At 39.2% G+C, this 23,210-nt stretch overlaps 2 protein-coding genes across 2 annotated transcripts; both read left to right on the top strand.

Annotated features, from left to right (window-relative positions):
• Positions 1-2,256: 2,256 nt before the first annotated feature.
• Positions 2,257-10,720, top strand: impa2 (inositol monophosphatase 2). Its single transcript, XM_085763206.1, has 9 exons — positions 2,257-2,275; positions 2,610-2,718; positions 3,473-3,606; positions 4,757-4,861; positions 5,113-5,158; positions 5,361-5,469; positions 5,717-5,825; positions 6,921-7,072; positions 9,560-10,720. Exons 2-9 carry the CDS (start codon positions 2,656-2,658, stop codon positions 9,667-9,669), a joined length of 828 nt encoding a protein of 275 aa, XP_085619332.1. The 5' UTR covers positions 2,257-2,275; positions 2,610-2,655; the 3' UTR covers positions 9,670-10,720.
• Positions 10,721-15,788: 5,068 nt separating this feature from the next.
• LOC146966880 (inositol monophosphatase 1-like) lies at positions 15,789-20,410 on the top strand. The gene is made up of 9 exons (XM_085762849.1): positions 15,789-16,040; positions 16,820-16,911; positions 17,138-17,277; positions 17,436-17,540; positions 18,160-18,205; positions 18,309-18,417; positions 18,648-18,756; positions 19,872-20,023; positions 20,208-20,410. Exons 2-9 carry the CDS (start codon positions 16,846-16,848, stop codon positions 20,333-20,335), a joined length of 855 nt encoding a protein of 284 aa, XP_085618975.1. The 5' UTR covers positions 15,789-16,040; positions 16,820-16,845; the 3' UTR covers positions 20,336-20,410.
• Positions 20,411-23,210: the final 2,800 nt, after the last annotated feature.

The raw sequence follows: 23,210 nt of genomic DNA, 5'->3' as shown, positions 1-23,210 counted from the left end.
ATTGTTAGAAAATAAGATGTTGAACATTCTAAATGACAACTGCTGTGGGTGGTAGCAGGCTGATTGTACAGCTGATAAAACCAGTTTCACATGTTAACATCGATTTTGCGTGGGTGGGGGTGCGATAAAAAGAAATTATGAAATGACATATTGCATCATGAACAATTTGCCAATGCGTCGTGTTGCAATTAACTGTCAAAAGAAGGTATTAGGTGTTTGGTGAGTTGGTGTTTGTGAATTTGATGCTTTTTATTAAAAAAAAAACTTGTGTTTTGCGTTAATATGTGTAAACATCCATAAAAGAATTGTAGAGAATCCAAAATAGACATTAGATAGTCTCAGTTTATTCTGTTCCACCAAATATACTGAAAATTGCTCTCAAATGACTTTCTTGTGACAGGCTAAATGTGATTCTCATTATCCTGTCTTGTCTTGAATCATTAAAACAAAGCATTGCTCTAGGATGGAGGAATTACATTTAATGTTTGCCTAACTGTTGCCAGACATCTCATTAACTGTGTGAAGAAAATGATTTTGAATTTCTGCCACCTCTTAATGAGATTAAGGCCGGTCGAGGTGAAATCTGTGAGATGGTATGGATGAGATGGTGCCCCTGTGTCCTTAAAGCTAATTGCACTGTTAGCACTCTGCACAGGAGAGCAAGAGAGGGCTGCACAAGCTTATTGACAGAGAAAGCTGTGAGGTTAAGTGGCTGCGTATAAGCTCAGAGAAAAGGCTGCTGAACAAAGCCAAAATACTGAAGCAGAAGCTGGAGACGGCAAATTTAAATGTACTGATTTCACACAAAAGCTATATTGACAAAGTAAATTATGCATATAAGCTGTCTTCCTGTTTACACCTAACTTCCTTACCTTACGGTATGTGGAGTCCTTTTTCTGAAAAGGCAGAACCAACATAATGTATTTTGAGGAACTCACATCAAAGGAAGCCTATTCATACTGCAGCCTATACTGTACCGGTAAATACATATTTTTCTTTCTCCCAGGATTTGGTCATATTATACCGGCAAAATCAAGTTTTGCAAATCTGAAGGAATATAGGCTAGTTTTCCTATTTGTCAAAGCACCAGAATTACTATTCTGTTAACACGGGCATTACTAACTATTTCACTTAATGTTATCTTAAAGAAGAAGTAAAACACAGACCTGTGTAAAACGGTTGAAACATTTGAAGAGGTAGTGTGTAATAATTGTATAGAAATCAAAAGCATTTTTGTTAGATGACACAATTTGTCATCTCACCATAGCAGATTAGCAGCTTTGGTTTGTCCTTGGTTATGAACACACTTTTACCTACCATGGAGCTTTTCTCTCTTCAGTTCCTACACTTTTGTTTATAACTGCAACTGAAAAAAATGAAAAAAGTTACAGAAGGTCTGTCTGTGGTATTTTATGAGAGCTACAGCCACAACAAAATAATGTATAAAATGCTGAAACAAAACCAGGTCTTGAAAGTCTAACTAGCAAATGTTTTGGATTTTACTTGCCTGAAATGATGCAATATTGGACAAAAAGGAATCTGCATTCAGCTTTATTTCACTCAGTGGGAGGTTTTGGCATGCTTCACTTTTTCATTTCAACTCAAAATTAAAACAGTTGCTTGTGGGACTTAAAACCTCTGCACAACAGCATGTTAAACATCTATTCACAACAGGCAGCCAATACTGTGTGTGAAGAATACCATACAGTATATTCTGTTGCTGCTGCCACCTTCAGGACTAAAAAGAGTTTGACTGTTCATCACATAGGCTACAAACCATGGCCCATCCATATCTTCCTTGTGTACATTTTTAGTTAACATTCACCATGGATACAGTAGCCTAGGTCTAATTGTTTACTTAAAATACCATAAAAAATAAATGAATGTAATCGATCAGAATTTATGAAGAATGTTTTTGTTTTTTTTAATTAACCAGGGTGAAACCACCAGTGAAGTCAATTGAAAAGTTTAAGAAAACTCTGCCACCTCCAGCTCCCCTTATATAAAACTGATAAAGTGCTGACCCGCCTGCTCAGTCATGGTTCTGCCCATAGACTGTATAAAAGGTTCTGCCTGAAAAAGTACTACACACGGTGCTTTCATAGCCGACAGCTCTTCTAGCCAATGAGAGCAGCGACTCCACTGTGACGGGCAGAAGTCGACCAATGAGAGTGAGCGCTACTTTTAGTCCCGCCCTCTCATGGTGAAGCAGGCAACACTGAGGAGTTTGTTTGGAGGTGGGTGTGTTAGCATTAGCCCATTGAAACTGCCTTAGGTTTGCAGGTCTTTATACTTTTATTGATAACGTGTTAATGTGTCATTACAGAGCAGCCTGGCAAAACCGCTAATGTTGTGTCAGTAGTCTTGGTTGTCTTCAAGCTCCGACTCCATTTATTGCAGCTTTTCCCCTGTAGAAGCTAACTAGCACAGGGAGCTAACTTAACTTAGCTTGACAGCTATTATTCGCGCCGTTTGCAGTTGAATTTCTTCATTATTGAGCCTTGTTTTCCCAACAGTAGCTCACCGCCTGTGTATAAAACAACTTTTAAAACGTTGCTTCAAACTGTTAATTTTGACACTGTCTTCAAAGTCTTGACTTGTGTTAACAGGTCCCTATCTGTGACTACTCCTGCTCCTCTTGTACTGTATATCAACATGAGTGACCCTTGGAAAGAGTGTATGGACCACTGTCTGGAGGTCACTAAAAAGGCTGGAGAGGTGAGGAACCACTAACAAACACTTTTTGTATCTGTTTAAAAAAAATCTATTTAATCTTTGGTCAGCTGTGTTGTTTGTGTGCATACTCTGTTTAGCTAGATAGACCAAATGCCACTAGTGCTGCCACACAACTAGTCAGACAACTGATGTACATGTACAATAACACAGTGACTTCACCTTCGTAAAGCTTTAATGGAGAGTCTCTGACTGTTTCCTCATGACATGTTTGAGGGCTAGTACTTAATATACTTAGACTTGTTGATTTTTCTGGGTTGAGGGTGTGTTAAAAAGTTCTGAACAAGCCCCGGTGATGCAAGCATTGTCTATTTTCTGTTTGCTTCATAACGCATTAAAAATGAATATTCCTCTGTGTTTTCAACCAGGTCCATTATAGTGATGAGTTTGTGATCTAACAGCCAACATGATAATGGTGATGCATAGACAGGATGCCACCCTAGTCAGGGATATTTTAAAACAACATAAAAAAAATTAGACAGAACATTTTTTCTTTAAACGGAGACTATCTGAATGCATAGAGGATTCAGTTTTCGTTATTTCTATGATATTCTGAGACAATTTCATTAGGGTGCATTTTATGTTCAGTTTCAGAGTGATAGGCTCTGGTTTTTTTTTTGTATAAAACAGGATTCAAAGCTGACATGTAATAATCTCTGACCTAGCCACTAATATGGAACTGTAGCTGTAGCCAGTCATCCAAATAACCCTGCTGAGTTTGTTTTTGTAATCCTGCTAGATGGTCCGTGAAGCGCTCCAAAAGGAGATTGCCGTCATGCAGAAGAGCTCACCAGTTGACCTGGTGACCGAAACAGACCAGAAAGTGGAGCAGCTCATTATATCCTCCATCAAGGAAAAGTACCCCACACACAGGTACTGTACAAGCTAACATAGACAGACATGAGAGACATGCTGTATGCTCTGATTGATCACATTGTAGGTTAGTAATGGAAGAGCTTTGAGTTTATCAAAGACCATTGGTACATTTTATTAATTCTCTCAAAGTTTGGTCCCAATTTTTTTTTTTTTTTTTTACTTGTTTAGTTTCACTTTTCTTGCTGTTAAGGCTTAATATCTGTCCAGCTGACAGATTTCTATTAAATTGATGTATTATCAAACAAGTTTATGCTTGTTTAAACATTAAGAGGTTAAACCACATCTTTGATTACAAAAAACAAATAAAAATATATTTTATTATTGGGTTACCAAATGCCCATGATATGTTGGATTGTAAATATTTACTTATTAAAGGGATACTTCACCCAAAATCGATAATTCACCAATTTTATACTCACCGTCATGCCAAGGAAGGACTCTGTTGATGTTTGTGCACATGCGCAAGATCGCAGCAAATCTCGCGCATGCACACAAACATCAACAGGGCCTGTTTCATAGTGTGTGTTTTGGACGATTCAAAAGTGAGCACTATCCGCCGCCATTATATGGAAATGGAACTCCAAAAGAGTTTTGATGACTCAGAAAGTTGGTGAATTATCGATTTTGGGTGAAGTATCCCTCGAAGTTAATCGTTAATTTGTAATTGTTTGTACTGTAATGTGCTCTTATTAAATACAGTGTGGAAATACTGGAACTAGCCTGTCAAATGTTCAGGTTTAGTGTATTTGCAGGATGTAAGTTATCGGCTCCTCTCTCTCAGGACAGAGAGATATACTGTAGAACCTACAGCCATCAGGCTTTTAATTCTTCTACAAATGGTAGATGATCTGCCAGACAAATGAATTTCCCTTTGGGGATTAATAAAGTAATTCTTATTATATTGTATCTTATCTTACAGGATGCTCAAAAATTACAAAAAAATACTGCTTACGTGACCTCTGTGTACCTCATACTGGATATACTAGCCTTGCATCCAGGCAATTGGAAACTGAACTTAAAATAATGTTATGCGTTATGGACTACTAGAGAAGGACTTTGTCTGGTGCAGTGGGTTCAATAACTTTATCAGTTGTAACTGTTACTAAAAACGAACATTTTTGTCTTTTTGTGTTGTGTGACTTTTTAGCTTCATAGGTGAGGAGTCGGTAGCCGCAGGTGCACCAAGTATCCTGACTGACAATCCCACATGGATCATCGACCCCATCGATGGTACCACCAACTTTGTTCACAGGTGCTTTTTAAATACTGTATGAACCACAGAGAAAGTCAATACTGATACTGCACTGGATCAGTTTTTATCTTTGTCGCTCCTTAACTATTTTTATCTTTTAATTAGGTTCTTTCTTGCCTTGTCCTTTCTGACTGGGATAATTAGACAACGTAGATGAAACCGAACTGATAATAGAAACTGATTCCTCTGAGCTTTAACCTACAGGGAGTTCATTAAATGAATGTTATATATTGTAAATTTCCTTTGTGCAGGTTCCCGTTTGTGTCCATATCAATTGGCTTCACTGTGAAGAAAGAGGTAAGCTTTTTTTTCCCTTTGTGATTATAAGTAAATGACACTGTGACATCTTTATAATTATAAGAACCTTTAACATAGCAATTGAATTCCTGATCAGTGGTAGAGCAGTTTCCTCTATTTACATGGCTGTTGTTCTATTCTTGGCTCTCCTCCCACACTGCATTAATCACTGCTGTTTTCTGCCTCTGCTTCTTTGTCTCAGATAGAGTTTGGGGTTGTTTACAGCTGCATCGAAGACAAAATGTACACGGCACAGAAAGGGAAAGGGGCATTCTGCAACGGGGTCCCCATCAAAGTGTCCGGCCAAGAAGGTGAACATTGATAATCACAGCAGTGCTCTGATGGGGGCGGTGCAGTTTGTCAGGAATCCACCAGGTGGAAGTAAAATCACAGCAAAGTTCACTGCTTCTAACAGCTCAACACAGTGAGAGCTCAAGAGGCAGTAGTTCTGCATTACACATTGATGTCTGTGTTGTCTAACCTTTTGTTTCTACAGAGCAGCAAACAAGCTGTCATTTGTGGAAGAGTAACATTTTATTCCCCTTTTTTCCATCCAAGACATTAGCCAGTCTATGGTGCTGACAGAAATGGGCTTCAAGAAGGATCCTGAGCAGTTCAAAACCATGTTGGCCAACATCAAGACCATCCTCACCATCCCTGTGCATGGGTAAATATGTATTTATGAAACAGCTGTACAGTAATTCTTTCACACCCCAGTCCTGTTTGATTCGGTGACAGCAGTAGTAACTACACCGAACACTCCCTGAGCAGCCACCTAGTCAGAAATGCAGCAGAAAAACAACAACAAGTATTTCTGAATCTCATGAAAAATTTAAACGAGAAGTCAGTAATTGGCTCTTTTTTCCGTCATAGTGTGAAGACCCACAATCTGATTTTATGCACAGACGATGTCAGTACTATTTCATATAACAGCAGGACACAGTACTGTATAACTTGTTAGCCACCGAGGAGTCGGGGGTGTCCCCTGTAAGTCTTCATTTACAACTCACTGAAGCTGCTCATTTTTGTAGTTCATTTTGTTAAAAAATATATCCATTGATGATGTTCTTTTTTATTTTTTTTAAATTTGTATTTATTTTCCTGCTTGTTCGGTCTGTTGAATGAAAATAAATAGTGGAAAGTGGCTGTAATGGAGCCCCGTGTGACATTTCCTAATAGCTTGGTTTGTCTAACCAACAGTCTGTACCTCAGAGATATGTTGTTCCACTGTGCTTCATAAAAAAACTACCCTAGTTTCCTGGTTGTTGCCAGTTGAATGCTTTTAATGTGTAGCAGCAGCAGTGCAATTTTTGTTTGCATTGTCAGTAATTGAAAACAGCTCTGGGATAAATCATGGGAGAGTGAAAGTAAACACAACGGACTGTCTTTTTTTTTATTAACAAGATAAAAAATATAAAATAAAAGTTTGCAACTTTGCATCATTTCCTGAGAATCCAGCACAGAGACATGAACTCTGCCACTAACTGGGTAGCTCTTGGTAGCCTAATAGCTATAGTGGATACCATATGTCAGCGGTGCCCATGGTTCACTTCCTGGCCCAAGGGCCCTCCCACATTTCCTATTTGCATCTCTACTGTCATTACCAAATAAAGGCAAAACACAGTCAGTATGTGTTTTATACTCGAAAACAGGAACCCACAAAAGGATTATGACTTGAAAACATCACATTAAACATTTACTAAACCATCTGGTATTCACGTGCAGTCAAATTCAGAGCAAATATCCTCGTCTCCGTTTGCAGAATCCGCTCCCCGGGCAGTGCAGCTGTCAACATGTGTCTGGTAGCGTGCGGCTCAGCTGATGCTTACTACCACATGGGCATCCACTGCTGGGACATGGCTGGAGGGGCGGCGATTGTTACCGAAGCCGGGGGCGTTATCATGGACATTTCAGGTGAGTCACTGGGTAAACGCCTTTTTTTTTTTTTTTTTTTTGAAACTCCGCTCCTGCCAAACTTTTCAAAGGCCGTTGAGTCACTGGATGAAATGATGACGGTCAGCAGGGTCACTGACTTGTGGAAAAAATGTAATATTGCTGTATGTGATTGCTGCACAGAACAAAGCAATGAGAACGGGCTGCACAACAGAAGTTATTAATTTCTGTGAATTATTCATGGTTACTAATTCTTGTTATTGGCTTCTTTTCTCTTTCGGCTCACACATGCTTCAGAAACACAGTCAGGGATGAGGAGAGGGAAGTGATTGGCTTTGCACTCAGAATGAGAAGAAGCAGCAGGATTTGAGAAATCAGATTTTAAGTTTGGGCACCCATGCCTGTGGCTAGAGATTTAGGATGCAGAAGAAGCTGTACTGGGCTCCACTCACGATAGTTTGCCAAGCCAAGTTGAAGCTGTACTGTTGATAGTAGTTGTGCTATTAACCTTCCTCTTGTGTTTTTGGTCGCCAGTGACCCGTTTTCAGGTTTTACATGCATAAAAGTACCACATACATTTGTTTATAGCATCAAGGCTTTTTGACTTTGTTAGGAACCTCTATTAAAACAAAATAAAACCAAAACTTTTTTTTCACAAAATTCAAAAATGCTCTGGTTAAAATTATGACATTTGTGGTGTTAGGGTCAATTTTGACCCGGTTATAATGATAAGAACAATAATTAGAGAATTAAAACTAAAATCATAAGTACAAAACCAACCTTTTCATGGATAAGGAAGCCTAACAGCTTGGACGCACTAGACGCGGAACCGAAGCGCAGCGCCCTGGAGCGGAGGGAGTTTCAGATCGGCGCACATGTTAACAGGTCTGCCTGGCCGCACATCTCGCGCTGTGGAGCGCAGTGCGCGCGCGTGGAGCGCTTCAGTTCGGTTCATTTCTATTTTTCACGCGAGCCGCGCGCGCCGAGAGCGCCGTCTGTCAAGCTGGACAGACGTGGTCGTACCAGACAGGAAGTCGGGCACAGAAAAGGCGAGAGAATGCGGTCAATTTTCAAAATAAAATAATTAAATGATGATTAATTAAGTTGTTGCTTGCAGCTTGTCCATCTATACATATTTGACCGTTGCGTCTGCACATGAGACACACAGACACATGTTTAAAATGACGTGTGTGTGGAAAACCGAGTGAATACGAGTATGAACGACTGCAGTCGATGTCTGACCGGCGCGGAGAGAGGAGGAGAAGTATGCTCCCAGTGCGACCACCCAAGCACCCGAGAAGCCGCGCGCAATGCACGCGCCCAGCTTCCGCGTGCAGTGCATCCAAGGGGTAATGGGATGATAAATAATTGTTTTACAGCTGATTTAAGACTCGGGTCAAAACGGACCCTAACACCATACAGTAGATGGTAGCAGAAAGCTACCACAAGACCAAGGTTAAAAGAACAACCATACCCTCAATTTCTGCCAAAACACATTTGGTGCATCCAAAATATACAATGACAGAGGGTGTGTAGGTGGAGGAGCCGACTTGTAGCAAGGATTTTCTGGACACTCTGAGGTGATGTGAGGTGAAAGAGCCGTGTCCAGTCAGCAATCCCCCCATCCCGCTCCTCTCCCGATACCTGAAGGTTATTGCTGCTCTTCTCAACATCTGATCCCATTTTGTATGATATTTGACAAAACGAAAGAGACCGCGGCGTGATCTCATAAATTCATTGCCCTGCTCCTTCACCACTCTGCTTTTAGGCCCACACAAGAACAAATGCTTTTTTTTTTCCATGTTTCATTGATTGGTCAGCGCAATTATCCCAAAAATGTCATGCCGCACAGTCTGTGCTGTAATTGTTGACATAATGACTAGTATTGTTTAATTCAATCAGAGATTAGTGGTGAAGTATAAAGTGTCCCACTCTGTGGATGTGAAAAGGTTTTAAAAAGGCTTTTGAAGTTTTAATTGGTGGGTCCTGCAGAGACACTGTAGATTCTCATTGTCTCTGCTGTTCTTTGACTGTGTGGGAACCAAATGTTGAGTCTCACTATAACCGGATGTATTCTGTTAGGAAACAAAAAAATGTTCAAATGAGGCTATGTGCGTTTGCGTAATGATGGACATAATGAGGAAATTAGACACAAATCAGTCCTCAGCACAGTAGCAGGAGCTGCAACTGACAGTGATTGTTTCACTGATACATTTCCAAATGTCTTTCCTGTCTTCAGTTGCCTCTTCTGTCTAAACCCAAAAGTTATTTAGTTTAAATTTTAGTTTAGATTATTCATTCTATAAACTGATCGTGGATAACAATTGGCTCTTTTTAGTATTTTACTTGATCATGAAGTTTGTTTTCTGGTGATCATCTAATAGATTCATCACCAGCTCCACTAGCAGGTGTCTAGGAGTGGTAGTATTGTTTGACCATCCACTGCTTAAACCAAATGTTACTTTATTTAACTTAATTCCAGTAATAATTATCTTCTCTTTTCACCAGGTGGACCTTTTGATCTGATGTCTCGGAGGCTGATCGTGGCCAGCAACAGAGCAATAGCAGAACGCATTGCTAAGGAGATAACAGAGTTTAACGTTGGCAGGGACGACTAGTAAGCTTCTACACTCTAATCTTTCAGGATACTGTCTTTGCCTTAAGAACCAAAACGGTGAACTCACCTCACAAGGCCAGTTGAGTGAGTTTCTTAAACATACTCACTGCTTAGACATTCAACTCGTCCAGCTTTTGTTGTAAATCATCGTATTTCTGCACTTGACAATTCATGGATTCAGACTTTCTCTTTCGTTGTGACTTATTTAGATAGTAATGACATTAAGAGGTCATTGTAGATTGTCTGCCCAAGTTGGAGACTGGTCCAGGTTTTGAGGGACGGGGACGGGGACGGGGGAATAAGCCATTGCGTGTTAATCATAAATGTTGTATATATTATCAACGTAACCTCAAACCTTAGCTTACTGTATTGTGATAAATGCAAAATAGGGTGGCAACAAACAACACTGCACACGGTGTGTTTCCTCCATGTTGCACTCATCAAGATCTCATCTGAACACATTCTTCAAATGGTAGATGATCTGCCAGACAAATGAATTTCCCTTTCTGTCAGTCAAACAACTTGTAATTGTAGTTTAAAACTCTCCCACAGCCATCAAAAGAAGTATTGGTTAAAATTGGGCTGAGGCCCTTTAATACAATCAGTGGGACAGGATTGGTGAGAGTGCACGTGCTCTGATGACATTATCAATAGTGATGAAAGAACCTCTGTCATGATACACTCTCCATTTTACTGTCTGTTATGACAAAGCCATGTTTTATATTTATTGATACAAATTATGCAGCTATGACAAGAGCAAAGGAACTAAACAGATAATATACCTCACTTCACTTCTGCACTATTGAATTAGTTTTAACATCAGTGTAATTGGTTTGCTTAGGTTATTGTGTTTTTTTTTTTTAAGTGTGTGTATATCGATACATTATTGAGCTTGCACTAGAAGAGGGAAAGGTACACAAACACTGTGTACATATAACTTCTGTGTTGTCTAACTGCTCCTTAACCAAGTCCGGACTGAAATCATGTGCAGTATGTCTAAAAGTGATTTTTGTAAGACTGTAATGAAAGCAGCAGATAATAATAAAAAAACAACAAAAAAAAAAACTCCACAGACACTTCCTGCTTGTGCTCAGCCTCTCTTTGACACACCCCATATTCATCCCATTAAAGCCCTGCAGAGACATGTGTCAGCGTGCACGCACATGTCGGGCATACCCGTTCACTGACGACAGTAAATGAACAGAACTTGTGCAGAAAAAATGCTGACACCGGGTGTTCAGTTTCCTTGACTAATTATCAGACCCCTTCCCATGATGATTTATGAAAGAAGCAGGTAAAACACAGAAACACCACGCCTGTGAATGCATCAACACCTCCACATTCAGACGTTCCTCTACAATTCTGCCAGTAGAAAAAGCTGTCATGTCGGCCCCATATGTTGTCAAGCTTGATATAATCTACAATTCTCTTTAGAGAATTGTGAATCCCCCTGCATTCAATCTCCTGCGAGGCTCCTGAACATCTCAGTGACATCCCAACATCAGCCTATATCAGACAAGTGTTCAGGACATCAATAAATGTCCATATTTGCTTTGACCTAGAAAAATGAGAGACTGTCTTTTTCCCTTTTAAAGTCTATAAAGTAAAAATGTCTCTAGTGACAAACAGGAAACCAAATAAACAGAAAGCCGGAGTCTGACACTCGCACATAAAACACCAGGAAAAAAAGAAAAACAGACTGCTACCGTTGTGATTTAGTAGAGAGATAAAAGCATTCACAGCCATTACACCATGTAAAATCTCCACTGCATTCCCCCTGCCCTTTCAGTCAGCTGTGTGGATGCTGCACATGCAGAGCGGTGGACTGACCCCCACCCCCCCCTCCCCCCTCGGGCTGATGCGCTCTATGAAATAGCCCAGGGTTTTGCTCTCCGTGGACTGTTTTCTCCGTTTCCTTTTTTTCCGGCTTGTGTTTGCTGATGACTAACAAATGGTTTTAAAACACTTTACTTGAGCAAACCCAGCCCCTCCCTCCACAGAAATCAATGGCCCATGTTAGTCTGCAGCGGGGGGTTCAGACGTAATCACCAGCGTTGGGATTGATTCCGGAGTCATCCAGCTGAAAGCCAAGTCCTCTTCTGTCAACACTACTGTACCTTTACCATCTCCAGCAGCTGCTCAACAAATCTTTTCATTGTTTTCAAATTTCCTTTTGATTTGTCATATTTCTTCACTTGATTACAGACTCATTAATGGCACCAAGACCCATGTCCTTATACTGCAAGTCCTCTATGCTAGACAGGAAATACCTACCATTGTTCTTTTAAACACTGGCAAGGCTGCGTTTTCCTGTTATATCCCAAAAATGAGTCCCTTGAGATCAGAGAGTCAGGCTCTGTAAATAATTCTTGAAAGCTTCAGTCAGGCTTTCATTTTGAATTTCTGCTTTTTCTTTCTGTCCATTACACTGTCAGTTTTGTTTGTGTGCTCTACTTTTTGGCTTGATATACCATCATTTCGTATCGGACACCAAAGTCCTTTTGACTTTGGTGTCTTTTTGTGACTTTTTTTCTGTTGTGTGCACTATGAGGCATCAACGTTGCCCAGATTATAAATCCTGATGACGCTGATCACCTGTGGTTCAGTGCAGTCAGCAGGTCCAGGAAGTTGTTTTCTATCCAAATATCTTAGTTAGGTCAACTGGCACAAAAATGTGTACAGTATATCCATTGTCAATCAATTTCACCTACACTTTCACATATAGCTATAGATTTTGTAGTAATTTCTCTTCCCCACAGGATAAAGTGTTATACCTTCCATGATCCTTTAACTTTCCATCTAACACTTACAAAATACATTTTCAAAATCAAAAGTAGTATGAATTTCTGACCAAAGGTTGTTAATCAGCAACGCAGACACTAAAACATCCACTGTACTTACAAGTTGTAAATGATGTTGTTGAAGCTACACATTACGCAGTAGATGCATATCGTCCATCACTGTCATATGCCAATCTAAGCACAGTATATACTGTATATAGTATAGTAATATAATCAACTACTATATGTATGTAAAAAAGCATTTCCATCTTCCAACAAAATCCCTGCACCCTTCCACTATTGAAATATTCATTACAGTTCATATATGGTTTTATTCTACATGGGCATTGCATGTTTTCTAATCATATGTACATACTGTTTGTTTATCTTCTGAAAATTAACTGTATATATTACGTGTAGCAACAAAAAACTTAAAAACCAGAGGCGTATACATACTTGTTCAACGAAGCCCACACTGATTTTGAATTACCTGCAAAACTAATTACATTTAATGACCAATTTAAACCTTGTGACTGCCCTCAAGGATCCCTCACCTCTGCTGTAGAGAGAAGGGAAATTGGAGGCAGCCTCACTATCTGACCACAAATATGGATTGAACAGTGATATGTAGCTCCACTATGAGAATATCAAATACTCATTTAAATTAAACTAAACTCTAATCAGCTCATGAAGATGAATGTGGCTCTAAACTTGTACAACTTCCATGACTTCTGTTCAAATTTCTAAGTAATAAATTTCACAGCTTATTGTATTTTCATAATGTCAGTCTACAGTCATTAGTGATTCCAAGAAAGTGTGTAGTTGAGGACTTTTTTCTTCTCGTACTTGAGTCAGTAATTCTTTTTTAATTTTTTTTGTGTGACTTTGCTACTGCATCCTTCAGAACAATTATTTCTCATCTTCATTTCAAAACAGATGTGAGACTGAACTCACATTACTGTATGAAACTACAATAAAGCAAACTCAGCCCATAACCAAGCTTAAATAACATGGACTCAAGGAGGAATAGCTTTTGCAATGAAACATAAAATGGCAATCATAATAAACAAAATATTAAATTTTCATTTGCATGTTTGGAGCCCTTTGGGATGGTTATGTTTGTCAGACTGAAACATCTTGATCACTAATTGCTCTACCATGAAATTTTTGAACGACATTCAGAGGATGAATCTCTTTGACTTTGGTGGTTGTTGAGGCTTAAAGTAAATGGATGGACTTGGTTTAGACATTCATTTCCCCTGCAGTCAAGTGCAATAACTTTGCTGATCCTCTGACTTGTCATCAAGCATTATCATCATTATCGAGCACCTACAAAGCTACAAAGACACTCCCATCAGCCTCGGCTATACAGGCCTGTCCTGGCTTGGTAACGTGTTAAACTAAGATGGTAAACATGTTAAACAAACCTGCTAAAAACGTGTCATTGTGTGCATTTTAGCATTTAGCTGTCAGCTCAAGCCTTTGGGCCTAATTACATCCTCATAGAGCAGGTAGCATATTTGAGGACTCTTTTGAATAATGCAGCTGAAAGGAGGCTTGGTGACTAGAGAAACCCTGTCTCATCTTTCAGGGTGCACCACTGACCTTCAGCAACTTCAGCATCATGGCAGGCCTCAGTTACAGCTGTGATTCTAAGGAACCAAACAATCCCAAACATCCGCCGTCTCAGATAAATTATTCATAACGGATCTGCCAGAGAGAAAGCAGGACTGATGTATTTGTTTTGCTTGTCCTATTACTTCTGTCTGCCTGTCTCCCGACATTTTATAGAGTGTCTTTATATTTAGTGCACAACTGGGACAACAGGGTGACAACTCCTCTCCTGCTGCTCCCGGTCAAACAAAAACTTTCAGCAAATCCCCCCCTCCGCGATACCCCATAGTGATCTGTTAAATTCAGCAGAGGCCTGTTTATTTCAGCCGCACAGCTTGGCTATTGGATTTCTAGCAAATCCAGAAATCCAGGAACTGATGTTGAAGGATGGCAGCATTGTCTGCCAGCTTTATCACCGTCGCAACAACATGATATCGAATGAGGAGCCATATCAGGTGACTTTTTTGGCTTTAACATTTGCTCTAACACTCATCCTGTATGTAGTATGGCAGCAAACTGGGGAAACGGAGTCAGGGTAGTTCAGCACACATAAACTTGAGTTATGCAAGGTGTGGCGATGGCTCAATATCTTGTCTGAACAAGTTCACAGAAAGAAGTATTAGACAATGCATAATCCAATGCATTATTCAGGTTGTATGTGTAGTTCTGTCTGCTCACAAAAATTTATAAAAAGTTACTTAAAGTGCACCTGGGTCAAATGTTGTTGCCGTTATGTATGTGAAACCTCTTTTGGAGCATTTAAATGAACTAGTCTCAACACATTTCAGGCCCATTTGCAAATAGGGAACACATGGTAAATTTCTTGCAACATGCAGCATTTACCACTAATTGTACAATCTGTCTTGCAGCAGGGTATGACTTCCTGCTAGACGGTTGTGAGGGTTTGATGTGAAGTAGTTAAAACACTCAGAATAGTCTTTTTCACTTGCTGCATCACTGGGAGTGCTATCCTCATGCTTTATTTCATATTTTTAAGTGTGGGGTAGCTGCTGAGAATCTGGCAGTTTAATCATAATATTTTCACTTGACATTTGTACCCCGCAGAATGAACCGTCGTTGATGTTACGTCATGACAAAGGCGTGCTTTTACCTGTCTGTCAATACAAAAACCGCTGCAGGAAAAGGTTAATTGGATTTGGACATACAAATGTAGATACAAGAAGCACGTCTGTATCTGTGTGTCTGACTCTGCAGCGTATGCTTTAACTGATAATGTCAAGACTATATCAAACTTTCAAGATTCACAGTGAGAAAATGGGCATGTATGCACACATATTCTACACCAGCTCACCGGGGGGGAACTTTCAAAGTATTTTCCACCAGTGGAATACAATAAAAGAACATAAAAGGATAGCTCAATAGCTGAAACTGTTAGGAGATATAAAACTGGCAGGAAGCTGTGTTTGTTATGCCAAATCCCATGTTAAACTAAATCAGAAGCAGAAATGTTCTCTTTTATTTCTCTTAAAAAAGAAAAAAATCAGACTTTTTGAGGTCAGTGTGAACTGACGTGAGCACAGAAAGGATGGAATTTTTCTGTGCTGCACTGTAAAGCATTGGATGACTACAGTAGTCATGCCAGCTGTTATATATTTTACATACGTTACACACAGACGTGAACAGCAGGGAGTGTCTTCCTGTGACACCTCTGCATTACTCACTGAGTCATCACAGAGGAATTACATTAAGATGCACAAAAAATTTTCCACTCAACTTCTGCCACCACAATGCCGCATCATGTTATTGCAGGTCTGCCTTTATGAGAACAGAATGTTTTTTTCTCGAGGTTGCTATGGGGAAACATGTGAAGGCGGTGCTAGTATTTTTCCCACTCTGTCATGCCAGCTTCGAGAGTTTCCTCATCTCTGACGTGAGGCAATTTAAAGTAAAGTTTTGCAGAAGAGGGTGGCACTAGCATCCAGGAGCTCACTTTGAAAGCACCCCCGGACTTAACAAGGTAGGTTTTTCTTTCATTTACTCAATCATGGATGATACATGTGTGTGCATAGAAGCTGTAAAGGTGTGTGTTTACCATCATAGCAGATTGACACTTGTGTAATACATAAATAAATTCTTAATGTAGGGTGAATTCATCATAAAGCCTCCTCTTAGACATAAGATATATTTTTAAAAGCATACATAATGCATATAAAGTTTGATAGCAAGACATATACTGTAGCGTGATTTACTACAACAGAGATCAGTGGGTTGAGGGGTGGGGTCATGTCCTTATAGCGTATAACACTATACACTCTGCAGATGAACTCATATGGTATGCACACATGCACACACTTAAACCCGTTTTGCCTTGAGCAGTTTCGAAGATGCAAACTTTTAATTTACACGGTATGTGATGCACAACATGACAATTTTCTCTTGCATGCCTCCGCTTCCGAAAATCAAAACCTGTGCCTTTAGCAACGTCTTTGTTTCCTAATCCCCTTGTCGTTTAAGTTGAAAACTTGTAGCTTGTGGTTGCGATTTTAAAACAATGCAGGACAGATGGATGCCAGCTGCCGGGGAAGTGTTACATAACTTATTGTGTTGTAAGAGTTGTGTGTCTTAATCACACACGTTTGTAGCATTGTTTTTTCCTCTTTTTTTTTGGCCCCGGAGATGGGGCGTCAACACCTTTTATGACAGACATGATGCCAATTTTAGATTCCATTTGATTTATATTTATTAAGTCAAAAGTTTTATGCATTTATGATTGATCGTTGCATTTTTGGTTTTCAGCTCTCTCTAAATAATAAGAAGAAACAATGGAGGCAGACCCATGGCAGAAGGCATACGACTTCGCTGTCGAAGTGGCACGAAAAGCTGGCGCGGTATGTCTGGGTCTTTTAATATACTTCTTCCCATGTGTCTGCAACATTGAGTTTCTGTCCATCCACTGCATTCCTGCACTTCATTTAGATGTGCACCGTGCTTTAGGGTAAAACTTTTTACGAGAGAATTTTTGTGATTATGTTTTAACCTCACGATCTCAATAAGAGCTCATAAGTTTATGAAGCAGAATGAGCACATGCTAATAATGTTCCCATTTCTTCTTAGGAAATTAGGAAAGCCGGGGAGAGTGAAATAAGGGTCATGACAAAAAGCTCCACTGTAGACCTTGTCACCAAGACTGATGAGAGGGTGGAGAAAATCATCATTGGGTCTCTTAAAGCAGAATTTGGAGAAGGCACACACTGGTGAGAAATGCTGCCATGCTACGTCCACACACACACACACACACACACACACACACACCTTTGATTATGTACGCTTGTACTGTTTTGTAACAAAAACACAACATTGCTCAGACTTGTCCTGATAATGCAATCGCTTCATTGGTTCCTCTGTTCTGCAGTTTCATTGGGGAGGAGTCCGTGGCGAAGGGGGAGCCATGCATCTTAACTGACAAACCCACCTGGATCATCGACCCAGTGGATGGCACCACAAACTTTGTGCATGGGTAAGATAGTTTGTTGTGTTGACTGGATTTATTGAATTCAAAACAAACACTTTTACATTGAGATGCACCATTACAAGAGGCACTGGAAGTGTCCTCAAGCAAACACAGTGTGGGACCAAACATTCACAGTGTCAGTGGGTTGATGGTGGTATTGTTGATCAATACATTTGACCGAGTTCATTGGTCTAAAACAGTGAGTTGCAACTTTTACATCTCACTTCTTGAGCTATTGTATAGTTACAAACCCACCCAGTGAAATGTGATCACTGTCACTGAACCGAGATAAACTCCATCTGTACTATTTCACATCCTCTGGCCACCATCAGAGCTACATTAAAAACAAATATCATTTTTTGGGGAACTTCACTTTTTTTTTCTTACTGACCCAAACTTCTGATCAGTGTCTCTGTAACTCATTCATCAACAGAGAACATCTCATTTTGCAGTTCTGTTTTCCTTTAATCAGATACCTGTTTCACATCTCATACACTTCTTATTTCTTTATTTGCCACACATATTAAGTTTTAATTATACTTCCCCAAAATGTGGAACTTCCCTCCTCCATTATACATCTTGTAAATAGAGCTACATAATAATACACCCTAATTCTTATTCACAGATTCCCATTTGTGGCTGTGTCTATTGCCTTTGCTGTCAATAAGGAGGTATGTGAAATCAAATATTTTACCATTTAAAAAAAAAAAAAAAAAGTAGTTCATCCATGATTAGTACATGAAAGCTGAACAAATCATCTGACTTTTTTTTCAGCTGGAGTTTGGTGTGGTGTACAGCTGCTTGGAAGACAAGATGTACAAAGCAAGGAAGGGGAAGGGCGCTTTCTGTGATGAAGAACAAATTCAGGTCTCAGATGTAAAAGGTAATAGCTGCATATTTATGTGTAGCACCCGTCAAAGTTCACACTATTCTATACACTTGAATTTACAGAAGTATTTTCAATATGCAGCACTGTATCTCTGGAATGAAAACCGTATAGTAATCACTGACCTCAAGGTTATACGTTTTTCTGAGAACAAATTTTCCACCTTTGTAGCGACTGGCACACCTATAATGGCACATATTGACTCTTTTGACATGCTGCTATTACAGAAATCAAGAAGTCCATTATCATTTCTGAGCACGGAACTGACAGGAGCCCAGAAAAAGTGACCAAGATCTTCTCTACAATGCAGAAGATCCTCTGCATCCCTGTGCATGGGTGAGTGCATTGCATACATGGAGTGAACCATTTTATTGTTGCGTGCATAGAATTTGCAGAAACTTCAGGATGGAGCTTAGAACCAAGCCGGATTGCAGCTGCATTGTTGTTGTATGGTTCACTTTGTAATACTGCCCAGTGCAGCAGCGCTCCTGCAGGGAAATGTACTGTAAATAGTAGTTTATAAACAGTTAAAAATGTTTTGCTCATCATTGATAAGCACTAACTCTATTTATAAACTACATACTGATGAGTATTAATGCGTTATAAATGAAGAATTCAGTATTGCTTACCTAATGCTTAATAGTGTGTACTAATTATGAAGTGTTACTATATAGGGTACTGTCACATTAGCTTTAGTGAAATAAATCTTGTTGTTAGCCATATTTACATTCATTAAACTGATCATTCATATTTAAGTCTAAATACTACTCTACATGTAAGTCCACTATGATGTATAAACTACACAGCTAATTGAGAAGTTTATTTTTCTTTTAAACAAAGTACAGTAATGTAAATTAGTCAATTGATGTAAGTATTTGTTTAAAATTATTAATTTCTCGGAAATGTAATTTAATAAAACTAAGCTAGGTTCTATTGTACATCGAACTGTAGCAGAGAAAAATAAACTCTTCTAAAAATAATTAGTGTAGAGAAATTACACAAACACATGTATCCATGTGTAAATGAATTGCTAATATTATAATATAATATAATCTTAAACTTCTTTTTAATATTGAGTTCATTTGATATTGTGAGTGGACAAAGATACTTTGCAGCTCGTTGTACTGCAAATAATGTAATTAATTTTGTCACTAAACGTTAATTAGAAAGCTAAAAAAAGACTACATTTGTTTTCAGTCTTCGATTTCCATGAGGATAATCCAAAGTCAGAGTGCAGCATCTGTATGTTTTATGCATCATAGCATAGTACCACTACTCTTTGTGTATGATAACCAGCATAAAGTTAAAGCATTAAAACACAGTTTGTGATCCCGACAAACTTTAAATCCGTTTTTCTCTACTTGACTGCTCCTGTGGTTGCAGTTGGCTGTTTTTGTAGGACAGTGTGGCTGATTTAAATTAATTCATCTCCAACTGATCTGTCCTGACAGGCTCCGTGGATCAGGAACAGCTGCCACTAACATGTGTCTGGTGGCGTCGGGGGCTGTGGAGGCCTTCTTTGAGATCGGGATCCACTGCTGGGACATCGCTGCTGGTGCAGTCATAGTGAAGGAAGCTGGAGGAATATTACTGGATGTCAATGGTGCATATATGCTTTTGAATCTGATCATCCCCTGATTATGCAGATTTGCTGATTGGAAAGTTTTACAAACCATCATAAATGAATGAAAATATGTGGATGCTGTGATATAAAGCAGGATTCGCTTTTTGAAAACAGACTGCAGGTGCAACCCCACTTAACAAATGCTTTCTTTTTCACTTAAAAGGTGGACCATTCGATTTGATGTCCCGAAGGATGGTTTCAGCAAACAACGACGTTATAGCTAACCGGATCATCAAAGAAATAGAAATATTCCCTGCAGACAGAGACGACGAGGTGCCGAAGAAGAAATAAGAACATTCCAAAACCTTGTTACACAATGCACAAGTGCAGTCCGCCATATGTATGAATAAAGTTGCTGTCCTGTAATCACCACACTTAATCTTAATTTACATGCTGAATTTGTTTCCTTGCAGGCAAGTTTTTCAGCCACTGGAAATAAATTCAGCTCAACTGAAATGGCCTTGAGGTCGAATTTGATTACTTGTGTGATTTGTCATCAAAAATGTTGATTGTGAAGTGGGAAACAAGTGTAATTTTGCACTTAGAAATTTTTGTAAACTAGCCTAACACACTTGTATTGTTTCTGTGGCTTTGCATGCATAGATCTGATCTCAAAATACACATGAAATACACATTTTGTTTTGGTTTAATTTTGACACAGTTTCAACTCTGCCACACCCTCACCACCATAACAAATTGCAGTTGAAGCCAGGCCAGCCTGAGACTGATGGTTATTTTGACTGGCTCTCCAATCAGTAAATTTATTTCTCCTCCCGTCTCATGTGACTCTAATGAGTAATTATCGGATGGAAATGAGTGAAATTCTGCCCGGGTGATTACCCTCATTAGAGGCAACAGTCCTTAGCACTGAGTTAAGTCAGTGCTGAAGTCACTTTATAAACATTGGCCTTGTCAAGTGTCATATAATTTACTTACAGTTAACATCACCATAATGCCTGAGAGCCTCAATTTAAGCATTATTGCTGTTTACACAATTTATTACACTCATATTAAAATCCACCACTAGAGGTCAGTAATGCATCAGCAAATGGGTGGATGCATTTTCTAGCCGTTCTTCATTCACGTCAGTGTTTCCTACTATCATTATTTAGGTTTTTGCATACTTTAGTAGAGGTTGGTAGCATGCTCTGATGTATCTTTATACTTTATAAACACCTTTTCTTGCCTCCACGCAGGAGAATTTGCTCCCAACCAAAAGACAGGACATTTCTGTCCTTCTTTTTCATACATCAGATCTGTAAATTAACCACTGGCTCAAAGATCAGTCACAAACAAAAAGCACAGAGCAGAGGAGCGAGCTGAAAGTGAAAACTAACAGCAACGACAAATGGAACAGCAGCGGCAAGCAACACGAACAGCGGGAGCAGCAACAACAGCGGCAGCAACAACAGCAGGAGGCTTGGTGTTGGGGTTGAGGAGGCTGTGGACATGTTTGAACTAGTGTCTTAGGAACATAAATAAATGTAATTTCTGCATATAATTAGGCTATAATATTCTACGGTTACCACAGCTGTAGATCACACAGAGGTGTGTTAACTTCTTGCACAGATGCACTCCATCTGTCCTTCCAATGGCGAAATCTAATTCGCAAGCATTTTTCAGTATCAGATGAAGGATAGGGAGCTGTACAGTAGGCTATGTGTTTTTATTGCGTTGGGAGAAATGGAGAGTAATTATATTTAGCAGGAGAGCAAGGCAGTTAATAGTTGCAAATACAGTACAAATCAGTGCCAACTGACTGGATTTGCCTTGTAGGACAATACAGTAAATGCCACAGGTCAGAGAGCCACACACTGGTTCATAAAAGTCAATTTTGCATTTTTCTTTAAAACTATTTTTTTTCCTGCAATAATTCAAGGAATGACAGAAAAGTTGAGTTGGTTCTTTGTGTTGTTATCAGAGTCTACATATAGTTTATATTAAAACCTTTGTTTTATATTGAACAGCTTCAGTACAGTAAATTTTGTATTTTATTTGATCTCCGTGAGGAAGATCTGAAAGAACATGGCAGTGTGGAAACAACAGTGCTTAGCTGAAGTCAAATCTGATTCAAGATCCAGTTTTTGGGCTGTGAATTAATGATTCATAGACAGATTATGAAATAATTGGCCCCTGGGCACAGATAAAAGGTCAAACACGAAAGAGATGAGTAATTTTGTGTCTCTTTATGGTCGTTTTGCATGTCATTTGGTAATTTTTTTGCCTCTTTTTAGTCACTTTGCATCTATTTTTACTCATTTTGTGTCTCTGTAGTCAGTTTGTGTGAAATCTTGCTCTTTCTGTGTCTCTTTAGGTCTCCTGTTGGTGCTTTGCATCTATTTTTACTTGTTTAGTGTCTTTTTGTGGTTGTTTTTTTTGCTTCCCTTTGTAGTCAGCGGAAGCCTGAGGCTAGCTGGTTAGCATGCTAACTTTAATCCAAGAAAAGACATGATATGATGGAGACTCTTGTTAACATTAGTGTTGTGTTCCACAGCTGGAGGCAGCCCTTGTTTGAGAGTAAATGAATAAAGTCTAATGCTGAACCCTCAACGTTTCTCCTAGACTGTTAAGTAAACAGTTGTTAATGCTGAAGCTAGCTATAGCAATAGCAAAAGTTACAAATTGCTCATTTGTCAACATACATAAATCCTCTGTCTGCTTCCTCCATCTGGCAACAGCTTTGTGATTTCCTGTCAAGGATGATAAACAGTGATGTAACGTAGTTAAATCATATAAAGTTTGAGGTTTGAGGAAGTTGATGAAGATTATGACATCTGTCTGTCAGCTTTAAAAGAGTAAGTGAACCTTACAGTTCAGTCACACATCAAATATGATTATGATTATATTATAGCCTATTACTAGGCCTATATATATCATTCAGAAACTCTTATTTACTGATGGTTCAAAGGAAGCGTTAAAGCTTTATATAGCCTACTTGGAAAAGTTTAACAATGAGATTTAAGTTTCTGAGTGTGGTTGTAAACACGAACTGTCTGACGTATCAAAGTAACTTCACCACCAGTCGTGAAGTGAGTCATCCACAGGCTTAGACACTACCTTCAGTAGGCTATACTGGTGTATAATTGCTGTACCTTTTACTCGAAGAACCGGTGCTGAATGTCAGTAAGGGTCACCTTAAGATTGACGATGTGTCACAGTTATTTGC

The sequence above is a fragment of the Trachurus japonicus genome, chromosome 20 (genome assembly GCF_045865225.1).
Source record: "Trachurus japonicus isolate A0001 chromosome 20, Traja_1.0".
Classification (NCBI taxonomy): Eukaryota; Metazoa; Chordata; class Actinopteri; order Carangiformes; family Carangidae; genus Trachurus; species Trachurus japonicus.
Note: the sequence above shows the minus strand (reverse complement) of the source record. Positions and strands in the feature narration are given on the sequence as shown.

What these genes read in the sequence shown, in the direction of transcription:
- LOC146966880 (XM_085762849.1), top strand. Translation starts at nt 16,846, where the DNA reads ATGGAGGCAGACCCATGGCAGAAGGCATACGACTTCGCTGTCGAAGTG. An exon ending in TGGCACGAAAAGCTGGCGCG is followed by an intron (nt 16,912 to 17,137) that starts GTATGTCTGGGT and finishes ATTTCTTCTTAG; the next exon opens with GAAATTAGGAAAGCCGGGGA. An exon ending in TCAGGTCTCAGATGTAAAAG is followed by an intron (nt 18,418 to 18,647) that starts GTAATAGCTGCA and finishes CTGCTATTACAG; the next exon opens with AAATCAAGAAGTCCATTATC.
- impa2 (XM_085763206.1), top strand. Translation starts at nt 2,656, where the DNA reads ATGAGTGACCCTTGGAAAGAGTGTATGGACCACTGTCTGGAGGTCACT. An exon ending in GCTTCACTGTGAAGAAAGAG is followed by an intron (nt 5,159 to 5,360) that starts GTAAGCTTTTTT and finishes TCTTTGTCTCAG; the next exon opens with ATAGAGTTTGGGGTTGTTTA. An exon ending in CTCACCATCCCTGTGCATGG is followed by an intron (nt 5,826 to 6,920) that starts GTAAATATGTAT and finishes CTCCGTTTGCAG; the next exon opens with AATCCGCTCCCCGGGCAGTG.